The sequence below is a fragment of the Strix aluco genome, chromosome 2 (genome assembly GCF_031877795.1).
Source record: "Strix aluco isolate bStrAlu1 chromosome 2, bStrAlu1.hap1, whole genome shotgun sequence".
Lineage (NCBI taxonomy): Eukaryota > Metazoa > Chordata > Aves > Strigiformes > Strigidae > Strix > Strix aluco.
In genome coordinates, this window is record NC_133932.1 from 92,002,070 (window position 1) to 92,014,256 (window position 12,187).

At 39.7% G+C, this 12,187-nt stretch overlaps 1 protein-coding gene across 4 annotated transcripts; it reads left to right on the top strand.

Annotated features, from left to right (window-relative positions):
* Positions 1-153: 153 nt before the first annotated feature.
* On the top strand, positions 154-11,330 carry COMMD6 (COMM domain containing 6). 4 transcript variants are annotated; one of them, XR_012622029.1, is made up of 8 exons: positions 3,077-3,167; positions 3,840-3,898; positions 4,487-4,552; positions 4,719-4,795; positions 6,088-6,256; positions 7,365-7,517; positions 8,601-9,156; positions 10,513-11,330. XR_012622029.1 is itself a non-coding variant. In XM_074815521.1 (7 exons), exons 5-7 carry the CDS (start codon positions 6,152-6,154, stop codon positions 8,649-8,651), a joined length of 309 nt encoding a protein of 102 aa, XP_074671622.1. In that variant the 5' UTR covers positions 154-291; positions 3,840-3,898; positions 4,487-4,552; positions 4,719-4,795; positions 6,088-6,151; the 3' UTR covers positions 8,652-11,330. The 4 variants fall into 4 exon arrangements, 3 of the variants coding, with proteins under 3 accessions (XP_074671622.1, XP_074671620.1, XP_074671621.1); XM_074815521.1 differs by lacking the exon at positions 3,077-3,167 and adding an exon at positions 154-291 and having other exon boundaries at positions 8,601-11,330; XM_074815519.1 differs by having other exon boundaries at positions 8,601-11,330.
* The last annotated feature ends 857 nt before the right edge of the window (positions 11,331-12,187 follow it).

Consider the following 12,187-nt stretch of genomic DNA (forward strand, 5'->3'; position numbering starts at 1 on the left):
CCCTGGACGCTGCCGGGCAACGATGGCCCGAAGGTTTCCCCCTCCCCACCCTCTTGGCTCCCTCCCCGGCAATGGACTCTCCCAGACAGACAGGTGGTGCCTCGGCCGCTCCGCCCCGCGCTTGCTCCCAACCGTCGGGACTGGAGCGGTGCGCAGGAGCGGCTGGGGAGGCCCCCACGGCCCCGGCCCGCGGGAAAGTACACCCATGGGAACGGGACGGGTCACGCAGTGAGACGGGACAAAGGGATTCAGTGGCAGTGAGCTGCCTCCACGTCGCCTGAGAAGAGTTCTGTAAGTGTGGCATCAAGGACAGGGGTGGCGAGGTCCACGTATGATCTGCTGAAAATTAATGTGAGGTGTGTAAAACCCAATTAAAAATCGCATTTCTCTTCTAAAGCTTCAAATCCCCTCATGCTGTCCCATCTCAGGAGCATAAACATACCATTTCTTGGCTACCATCAAGCACACTGTAATGTATACATATCATACACAGTGTGTATACATTTTATATATATACATACCAGATGTAGTGTTATGCCTTCTTTCAAGTTAATTCAGAAAAACTAAAAATGGAAGCAACATTTTTTGACCTCCACCCTCCACAACTGCTGCCCACCGCTCCCTACAGACACCAGCTGAGCTATGCAGCCCCTTGCAGCGCTTTCGTGCGGCCCTGCATTTTCAGATGGGGACACTGGGACCAGGGTTTTGTAGGAGGCCCTGAGCTGGACCTCCAGACCTGCCCAGCACGTGGCCAGAGAGACCCGGGGCAGAGGGAAGCAGGTTGTTGAGCGTGCATCTTCGTCTAGGGTGAGCAGAGAGGCTGCAGGAAAGATAGAAACTGTGCCAGTTTATAGACAAATCAGAGTCCCAGGAGAGAAAGGAGGAGTATAATATGAGCAAATGGTGTTTCTAGGTTCAGTAGAGATGGCAGTACCACAGTCCCAGGGAGCCGGAAAGGCCAAGTGCTGGGAGTACCCTACAGTTGAGGGCCCAGGCACTGGAGAAACCTCATTAGCAGATTTCTCCCATCTGCCTGAAGCTTTCTGAGGAACTCGGAGTACTTCTTTAGAGAGTGTTGCTGCAAATCACGCCCCATTCTGTAAATGTCAAGTCTGTGAAATGGAGTAAATTACCTAATGATGTTTTTATGTTATTCTACCCACTGTAATCACTTAGCAAGACTACGGTGATGTTACATGCCTGTGTCTGAAGCTTCTGTATTGACCTATCAACAACACTGTAGCCTATCTCTTCAGCGATCCAGTCTACTTGTAGCTCATGAGATTTGTCTTCTAGTTTCTAGACCAAGTGTCTCCTCCTAAGTTCTCAGTCCTCACCCAGCTAAAAGATGGGCCTGTACTGTCAGTCCACCAGCACAGTCCCCATCTACCTTCCTCTGCCCCAAAAAGCTTTGTACAGCACACTTAGGGGAGGCACAATTTTCTAAAGATACACAGTTTAATTCTGAGGATGGGCAGACAAGCTGAAATCATTACATACTTCACATTCTGTTTCAAATTCAAAGAACTAAATGCATGTTTACATGTTGATGAAAATAACCCCAAAATAACTCCAAATTTCAGCAAATGGGCCTGTAATTACCAAACCGCCAAGATATTCAACTTCATATCTATCTCTACATCTTGGAGAATGAAATGTAACATAACGAATATTAGTCATAGTGCTAAAGGCACTACTAAGAGACCTGATGAAATTGTAATATAAAATAATATGTAAAGTTTTCTAGATAGCAGTGTAATAGAGTTACCCAAGTTAAGAACAAAGAGATTGTTAAGCCACCGCCTTGCTATGGGAGACAGATCTTACCAGTGTGTTTTGATAATCATGAGGTCATAAAAACACATACTACTCAAAAACATTTGCGCACTTAATTAGATACTTTAAAAGGGAGAGGCCAAGATCAGACAAGCCATAAATGTATAAAGCTCATAAACACACACCATGTTCCATAGTAATTACCCTTTTCCTGAAATATATTCTAAATTCTTTCATTAACATTTATTGAAAACACGTAATTTTAAACTAGCCAGCACTAGTGCATGACAAGTTATGTTTTACTACTGTCACAGTCTTACAATAGATCTGATATTGTAACATTACAATATATAAAAAGCTAAAAGTAAATGTAAAACTGATTACTACAGAAATCTAGGAATATTTGCTATTTTTAAATGGTGAAACTGGTGAAGGATCAGTTGTTGTTTTAGGGCTCCAGCTACACTCCAAACTTAATTCAGTTAAATTCTGTATGACAATCTTATTGAACATGGTTCTAGCTGTAGTTTTACAAAAAATGGCTATTTTACCATAAAACTGAAGACACAGTTTATCTACATAAATCATCCATGAACTGCACAGTTTATTTGCAGGTGTACTGGCTGATTCCACAATCCACCTGTACAAAGTATGGTCATTCTATGTATCTGCACTAAGTTCAATATACTCTATGTGCTGCAGGCACACAGAACAGTGCATGATTTATGTACCTAAGACTATAAGAAAGAGCACCAAGAAAACCCTGATGCCTGTTAGCAACAAACTAAACTCAGTAAACAACTTGTTGCGCAAACCAGGTGTGACTTGAAACCAACATTTCCAAAAGCCTTCCCAGTTCATTCTCACGCTAGCGCCATTTCCCAGGCCATCGCTAGCGTGAGCACTAGCACAGGGGCCTGCAGCCAGGAGCGTACTGCCAGCCTGAGGCAAAGCACGGGTAGGCCCTGGCCTACGAGGCCCTGAGCCACCGTCCAGAGGTAACCTTTTCCACTCGACGGCTGCAGACCCGACAGTCTCTTAAAACGCAGTCCTAGTTTCACTTGTAACTATTTAAGAAGCGATTTACTTCCAGAAGGACCAAAAAAAACCCCACCCCTCCCGCACCCTACGGGCCTCACACCCATCCAGCGCCCGAGCGGAAAGTGCAGGCCGGCACGCGCAGGCTCTGCCCTCCCCTGGGGAGAAGAGCGCATGCTCCCTGCCCGGCAGCCAATCAGAACGGGGCCGCTGGCGCTGCCTCGCTCCGGTATCGCCCGCAGCCAATCAGGGTGGCGGGCGCTGTGTGGCGGAAGCCGGGCCTCGGCGGGAGCGTAGCGCCATGGCCGCCGGTTCTGCGGTGGTGCTCGCGCGGGCGCTGGAGGCGTTGGGTGAGGGGACAGGGAGGGGACCCCGGTGTCGGGGTGGAGGGGAGCTGAGGAGGAGCTAGGCTCCCCCCGCCACGGCCCGCAGGGTGGGGTGTGCAGGGGAGCGCGGCCGGGGGTTGCAGGTGCTCTCTGCTCCTGAGGGCTTAGCCGAGGGGCCATCCCGTGGAGCCACCTCACCCAGGGCCCCGGGCAAGCTGTTCCCGGTGGGTGCTGGCGAAGGGTTGTGGTGGGCCAGCGGGGGTCTTCCCGGCCTGATGCGGGTCGCTTGGGGCCTTGGCCGCCGGGAGGAGGCTTGGGTGTAGCAGCGTAGTCTAGGGAGAGCAGCGGTCCTGTGCCTCTGGTGCCAGCGGGCAGCTCGGCACGCCCGGCTTCCCGGGACTCGGTGCGGATGCTGCTCCACAGGGTCGAGGGCGTTACTCAGGGCTGTCAAACTATGCAGTTGCGTAGACACAGTCTCTGGGACTCTGAAGGCTTATGGAATCGCTCCTATTAGACTTTACTTGGGATGCTGAGTAGGTTATGTTAACGCAATTCAGGACAAACTCCCTAAAAGAAAGCTTTGTTTTTAAGGTAAATGCATGCATGATTACCTAGGAATTCGTCAGAAAGCAATTAGATTTATTACTATAACACTTTAAGGATTTGCATGTGGTCACTGCTGCTTGTGTTTTGCAGATGTTGGTGGTGCAGCAGATAAGATTAATTTAATACCTCAAGACTTTTTTGCAGAACTGGTAAGTAGGGCAATAAATGGGATGTGGAAGGACTTCTGGCACTCTTTGATTCTAGGAAATCTTTTTGTTTAAGTTCTTCTGGTTTTTGTCTGTTGCAGAGGGAATCTTATGTACACGGTAGCTTAGATTTACATGACTTATGAAATGGACCAGTCCTGCTAAGAGCAATGGGATTGCTTTAAATTTCTGGTTTTATCACAGAAGATTTTTAAAAATGTATTTTTGCCTTTCATCTAAATGAGATAATAAGCTAGCTTGTTTAGAAAACGTTCAGCTTATGTACTGTAGTGTGCACTTGAACATGACTGTTCAATTAGTAAGAAAATCGTGTGTTAAGTAGGAATAGGTAGTGAGGTAGTAACTAAAAGTCTTAAGTGAGTTTATTTCTTTTTCTTGGATTTGATATGATTTTAAAATCAGTCATTTCAATGACTTTAGTCTTCACTCTGCATTTAAAGCATCCTCCTGTTGTATATTTTTGCATTAATTTGCAGTTTTATTTTTTGTTTTGTAATCTCCCAAGTATTCAAACTAGCTTTGTCTTGTATATTAAAATATGCATTGTTTTCAAACTTACTTTCTTTACAGTGTGAACAAATTATTCAACATCTGAACCATAAGATCCCAGGTGTAAATACAGCTGAACTGTGTCAGGTAAGTTTGAGTACTAGCACTTAAAAGCAAGTATATTATCTGTGTATGCTGTAAAGGATAGATTCCCCAAGTCATTTTTTTGTGTGTGTGCATGTGTATATACACGAAGAGGTTTTTATTAATGCATAATTTATTATTTGTAATTGTTTGAATATTTTGTTTCTAGAGAATTCAAACATCTGGGATTGAGATTAATGTTGGTGACCTGGCGAAAATAGCTAACATTGTTTCCTTTTTATTTAGGTAAGCACAAAATAATTTACTTTGCCTCATGTCTTTTTTCGCTCCACCCCAAATTAATAGCAGTATTAAAAAGTGACATCAAATGTTGGTATAAAAGGAGCTGATTTAAGAAAAGGGCAAAAGTTTATAACTCTCTACACAAAAAGGAACTTCTGAGCTTAGTTAATGTTACTAAAAAAACGTGGTTCCTTTGTACAGTCTTACTTTTTGTTGTAAAAAAAAAACTAAAAAAGGAAAATTTTCTAAGGTGCTGTCTGGAAGCTTTTGGAACTACTGGCAAAATAAAAGGAAAATAAGCTTCGTTCTAAAGCTTTTGCCTTTGCCTGGAAGAAGTGTGTTCTGAAATCATCTTGTTTCTTAGAGATTAGAAACCAGCATTTGTGCCTGTTTGAAGGGCGCACAGTTTTATAATGCTGAACTCTGCTGTGATAAAGGTAGAGTTTTTAGGTAGTATTTTCAGCTGTTGTTTTGCCGTAATTTTTTCTATTTTCAGAAAGATAAAATTTTCACGATCTTAATTGTTCATTTAATAACTAGTATCTAAACATTTTATGTAACATGAATATGACTGAAGAAAATATACCAGGAGAAATTTAACATACTACTTTTTCCTCTATAAAATATAAAGCCTTAAATTATATTAGACCATGCTACTTGGAGGACCAACTCTTTCTTTTTTATTACTGCCTCTTTGAGAGGACCTACATGAACAAACCTAGGGTGGGATTTTTTTTTTTAACCTGTTTCTGTAGAGGAAATCGAGTGGCAATTTTCCTCTAGACTTGCTGCCTTTTCAGTTGAGTGTTTATTGCATCATTCGACTCCTGTTAGTACCAATTATGCTATTACCTAGAGGTCTTTACTTGCCTTTTGGTGATATTTAAATTACCTCTCCTAAAAATTTAATTAAATTGTCTTGTTTCTGAAGTAATAATATTGTTTAACTGCTCTATGCACACATCTTTTCACTGAATTATGCCTTTTTTCAGTTGCAACAGCACTTGGAGATTGTGACTATTTTTGTCTTAACATTGCATCTTGTGCAAGCCTAGCAAAGTTTGGTCTGCATATTAAGCCCCATTAAAAGTCAAGTTATGTTGTTTTTTGTATGTGGATCCAAAAGATTAGTAAAATATTTTGGAAAAAAAAAATCCCACAGGCTGCCTAATTATTGTGAAGTACATAGGCACATAAAGCAGAAATAAAGAATTGCCTATTTGGGGTGAAGTGAGGAATTTTATTAAATTCTTGGAGAATGAAATTGATGCAGTGTTCTTTGGATACACCTACAGCACAGCAGCCAGAAACAATCTCTCTACAGAAGAACTCGTCACCACCTTGGGCAATGCAGTCAGCATGCTGCCAAAACATGCAGTTCAAGTTATTCGTCATGTATGGAATGAGCAGGGCAAATCCATTAGTGTGTCAGAAGATGCAAGAAATATGGCCACAGTGGGGCAGGTAACTAAATGAGAGAGTGCAGCTGAGCTAACTATTAACTTTTCAGAAATGTCAGTGCTTCTTTGTGTGTGTTGTGTTGTCAAGCACACGGTGGTATCTTGACTGCCGAAAGCTTTCCTATATATATGTTGCCAAATGTCTACCCAGATAAAGAATCGCATACAGTAAAGGTTGTCTAAATGCTGAACGGTTTTCTAATATTATTGTTTGAATGATAAAATCACATTTCATACCTTTTAAAATTAGTGCTTCCTAGTACTATTAGGGAAGGTGAGTGGCAGTCAGTGTGGCAGACAATTGTATTAGCAGTTTATGTAAATCTGTTTTAAATGTAATTTGAATTTACTTTAGAGTTGATAACACCAGCACTTGATTGTTTTATTGTCTCCCTGATCTTTTAAAAAAGTTTAAACTTACTTTCTGTCGATTTCCAGCATTCCTTTTTTCCTTTTTGAAAAAATAACATAGAGTGTATTTGCATTTCAAGATTTTTTTTTTATAACAATAGTTTAAAAGATTATGGAATTAGGAAAAAAAAATCTTTGTCTGAAGCTTGATAGTAAGCTTCTGAAGGCTCTCTATTTCTTTATTCAACAGTTCTGCCTATCATAAAAGGCTAAAAACGGTAACTTACCTACCTGATGTATTTATGATGTACTTTATCTAACATACAGTTACAAAATGCCTTAATTTTTTCCATTATTGCTATTACAAAATTTTTGTGCCACTGTCTGAGGTTTTCCTCGTGTTTCCACTTGATTTAGAAACTTCTAAAAAAACTACAAAAGCACAAATATCAGGTGAACTCTGTGGCTCAAGCTCCTCTTAATAGAACTCTAAATAGACTGTACTTGACTGTTGAGAGTACTTGAAAAAGGAAAACAGATTAAGTGAAGTAACTTACTGAATTGTTTATTTTTTCACTATTAAAAGGAAGGACAGTTGATTTTTGTATTGACAATAATATCTGAATGTGTATGTTTGTTTCCCATTTGGATGTGAGCTCTAGATGTCCTTTATTGTCTGTAAATCATCCATTCAACAGAATAGCAATGGTAGGCTAGATCTCTTTCTTTAACACTGTTTCCAATTATTTTCTTCTTCATAGTTTGTAGATATTAAATGGAAACTGGGAGTTGCGATGAGCTCTGACACCTGCAGGTCTCTGAAGTATCCTTATGTTACAGTGACGCTAAAAGTGGCAGACCCTTCAGGACAAATAACAGACAAGTCTTTCGAAATGACGATCCCACAGTTCAAGGTCTGTAATCAGTGTTACTTGATTCAGTCTCTTAAAAACAACAGTGACATTGTTGTGAAGGAGCAACTGTATACTTTGATGCATACATTCATGTTGCTTATTTATGAATAGTCAATCAGAGATGAAGCATGAATTATTTAAAGCACTGAAGCGAAATACTTATTTCATAGCATTTAGTTCTACATCACTATCTGAAAATGTTAATTTAGCAGTAATTAATCTGTTCTCTTCGAAATAAGCTAATAACTGAAGACGTAAAGACTTTTGGATCTTTCTTGTCAGCTGCCACTCTGCCTTATTAAAAATGGATGGAATATTCTAAATCTATGGAACTGTTCCCCAGCCTCAAAGTCTAAAACTTGGGTTAAGCCTAACATTTGCTAATGATTAGGAATGGAGATCAGTCTGCTTTGTCACCACTGGCTCTTACCTGCTATGTCTTCATCTATGAACTTATGTAACTTTGTTTACTTCTGCATAGATGTGGCACTTCTGTTGTCATTCCTGTTTAAAGGGCAAATACATCACTTAAAGTATTGTACAAGCTTTACAAATAAATCCTTGGAATTGGATTGGCAAGAATTCAAGAAGGATATTCTGAATCCTTAGGTGTTGTAAAATGTATTCATTCTGGTTGAAACCTTTTTAATAATGTGCTCTTCAACTACTACAAGAAATGAATGCTATGCTTGAGAAGCCTGGATTATTTCAGATGGGAATAGAAACATTTGTGTGAGAAGGTCTTTTGGTGGGGTTTTTTTGGTTGTGGTGTGAGAGCTACTTTGTATTTTTCTTTCATAACACGTTCTCCTATTAATAGTCAAACCCGTGTAAATAAGGCATGATGCATGTAGATTTAATAGTGAATGTGCCCAAATGCCAACCAGTCCACAAAAAGAAAAGCAGAAACTTTCAGTTTAAGCCGCATATTGTAACTGGAGGAAAGAGGGAGTGTGAGAAACATGAATTGTGATTTTTTTTGTTTGTTTGTTTTGTTTTGATTTTTGTCTAACATGCTAGTTTGAACTACAGTTTGAGCTTTGCTTCAAGCAACTGAAATTTATCTTGACTCTTGCTTTTTAGAACTTCTTCAGACAGTTCAAGGAAATGGCAGCTGTTCTTGAAACAGTTTGAAGAGAATTCTTTTATTTACACTGAATTTCGGACAGAAATAGATAAGTAAACTTTCTGTTCTGCACAGGGAATAAAGTGCCATTGTTTGGCAAGGTATGTATCCTTGTCTTTTTGACAGGTATTTGTCAGCATCATCCTTACATTGCTATGAAGATTTCTTCGCTTTTGAATACTTGAAGCTAACTCTGCAGTGTTTGTGAAAATATGTTCAGCTTTATTCATCCTGGTAGACAGAAGATCAGGATGTGTACGGAGAAGCATCACTGTAGACTTCCTAATATCCGAGAGTAAGAAACTACACATTTAACTATGGAGTGCAGAAAGGCACCTGAAAATGTTGACTGAGAAGATACGGAGAGAACTGGAAATCCCGTGTTAACGCTTTTGTCTGTAAAACTGAGATGCACTTGGACTCAACTATATTAATATAAGGAGTATATGAAGTTACACATAACAAGCATACAGTTATTCTTGAAGAATAGCAATGACAAGTAGTTAATTGCAGGTATTTGCAGACCTGGCTTCCAGTCTTCTTTTAGTAACTGGAGAATGTACTTGTCCTATAACAGCTTGTTTATTGCAAATACTTATTTCCTACCACCTAGTCTTATAAAAACTGAGTTAATGCATTAAGCTTTTCTGGAGACCCAAATTTATTCTCTGAAATGAAGCCCAGAGGCTGATTTTAAATAAAAGCAGAAAGGTGAATTTAATTCAAAAGCATTTTAATATATTTTTGCCTTTACGTTTAATCCAACTCTAATCTGTGACACTCTGCTTGATGTTTTGATCAGCAGTCTGCTTTCTAATTAAATTAAAATATTGATGTAGTTGCCTCACTTCAAGCTCTGAACTAGAAAAGTCAAGACGAAACTTGAAAATTCAGGCTGGAGTGTTAGCCAAGCACATCAGAGAAAGGACCACACTAGAAGTCAGCAAGATTTCTTTGCTGCTTGTATTGTGTGGCAGGAGTCCACTGGACTTTGTTGTGCACACTCGCTCTCAGAGAATGTCCTAACCAGCAAAATTTTTACTTTGATTCTGAAGAATGGGGTCATTTCCAAAGGGATAGTGATAAATCCAGTGTGTTTGCATGCTCTTTTTTTTTTTTTCCCCCTTGAGTTTTCCATAAACAAAACACAAACTGCAAATGTAGTGGGACAATACTGTTGCATTTCAAGATGTGGTGGTATAGTAGAGCTAATAAAACTAAAGAGAGACAATTCCTACTGATAAGCAGACTGAAGTTTATGCTGCAACTTCAGAATGGTAAGAGACCAAGAACCAGTTTTGCTGGGACAGATCCTCAAGTGAGAACACTTACCTTTCTAACCCACTTACATTTTTTTTTTTTTTTTGTTATTAAGTTTTTTAGAAGCTGTCTGAAAGTCATTGATACTGGTTATCCCTGCCTTTTTGTGTCATGAAAATAACTGCAGCACATTGTGCATGCTGCATACTGCAATCCTTCTAATAGATACACCCCCGCTCTTTGGACATTATGCATGGTGCATAAAAACAGTACTTGGAGTTGCTTAGAAGCCCAAATAAGTGAAACAGTGTTGGCTTTAACAAAAGATAGTAAAAGTTTTGTGGTGTGGCCGTTGATCTGGATGATACTTCCTTTGTGCTGCTGAAGCCTGAGGTGTTTGCTTTGTGGCTGGGGAGAGCAGATTGCTCTTTTCTGGGGCCCTCAGTGGAATGTCACAAAATGGTCTCAGGAACAGACTTCCTGTTTGCCTTTTCCCTTGTCTGTGTGCAAGGGCTCAGGGCTGAACATAGTGCAAAAAATCCTCTGTGTCTGTGGAAAAGTGATGTGAGCAGCTGATGATTTTTTTTTTTTTTTTTTTTTAATTTGCAGAAGTTGGAGTGTAAGGCTGCCAAGTGTACTGGAAAACATTGTCATGCTTTGGCCTAGTGAATTAATTGGTTTACATCAGTGCAAGAGTTCCAGAAGAGGAATACTTTTTTAGTAAAGCTGGAGCCTTACAAATACTTCCCATTTCTTCTAATGCACTTAAGTTCTTCATATAGCTGGAAATATTTGTGCCTTCATTAGAACTAGATGGAAAAGAAGATTTAATTAATCATGTCTTAACTTCTAGAAACAATTTAGTAGGTGCTGAAGGTAATGAGGAAACTTTCAGTTACCATTTTTGCTGAGTCCATCAACAAGAGGAGAAAGCAGCCTTTAAAAAGTCTAACTTACACTTTGTTGAGTCATACATTCTAGAAATATTAATGAATATTTTTGAAACGTCCCTGGCTGGAAGATGCCTGGACACGTATGCTATACCACTTTACTGTTTGAGAATTTTCAGAGGTGTTTATGGACATCTAGGAGATGTGATTAAAAGTTGGCTATGTACTCAGACTTCTGAGATTTGTCCTGATTGCTATCAGCAGTAATTCCTATACTAAGTAATGGAAGAATTAAGTACTTTATTGGAGAAAAAAAAAAAAAACAACCAACAAAACCAACTGAAAACAGTGTGCAGGGTAGCAATATTAACATGTTCAAACAAGCTGTTGAATTGTTTGTCTATATGTGCAGAAACCAGATCTTTCAAAGAGAATCAGGAGTCCTTGTGTGTTCCTAATTCTACTTGTTGATAAGAAATTGTATAACACGAATATTTTTGTAAGTCCACAGTCAATAAACATATAGGTAAAAACATACGATAAAAATGGTCTGTATTTTGTTTTAGGCCTACTGCATGAATGTCTCTCTCATAAATACTATAATGGGTAAAGTTCAGGCCTAGACTGACAAAACTTCTTTGCTTATTAAATTAGGATGAAGTTCAGACATATGCCATCTCTCTCTGTGATGGGGTACCAAGGAGCTGAGACTTGCAGGCTGCAAGGAATATTTGTTTCAATTACAGCTAGACAAAATGTATTGAACTAGGAAAAGACAGAGGACATATGAGACTAGTGACGTTTTGCAGGAAATTGCATTCAACTGGTTTTCTTTTGTTAACTCTATTTAGGAAACAAGTAAACAATTTTTCTTTCCAACATTTGCCTGGAACAGAACAAGAGGAAGATGGGGGGGAAAAGGGTCTTACACTGTAAACAAACCCAAAGGAGGGAATAATGAAGTGATCTCCTGGCAGTGACTGTTGTTGTCATCACGTTACCTTTTTTTTTTTTTTTTGGCATTAGTTTCAAAACACCAGCTCACTTTCAGAAAGCTATTTTGTCGAAAAAGGGAGAAAGACCCACCGAAAGAGTGCACAAATGGCTGTAGTCATGTCTGTGCGCTAGTGCTTTATATTATTTAGCTTCTGCACACTTTGGCCTAGTCACGGTCAAAGTAAAAGCTTGTCTCTCTTCCTGCTTACACAAAATTGTACTGCCTTTCTTTAACCACGTTTTAAAGGTATGTAACCTTCTTCACTGTGAGCCCATCCCCCTTTATTTTCTACCTTCCTGTTTTCAAACCTTTGCACTCTGAACACCTGAAGATACATTAGCTTTTAAAAATTAAAAACAAAGTTAGATGATAAATGGGGGAGATGAAGAATGTTGTT

Excerpts from the sequence above, each read along its gene's own strand:
- COMMD6 (XM_074815519.1), top strand. The coding sequence starts at position 3,119 with ATGGCCGCCGGTTCTGCGGTGGTGCTCGCGCGGGCGCTGGAGGCGTTG. Across the intron at positions 3,899-4,486 it reads AAGACTTTTTTGCAGAACTG|TGTGAACAAATTATTCAACA; the intron begins GTAAGTAGGGCA and ends CTTTCTTTACAG. Across the intron at positions 4,553-4,718 it reads ATACAGCTGAACTGTGTCAG|AGAATTCAAACATCTGGGAT; the intron begins GTAAGTTTGAGT and ends TTTTGTTTCTAG.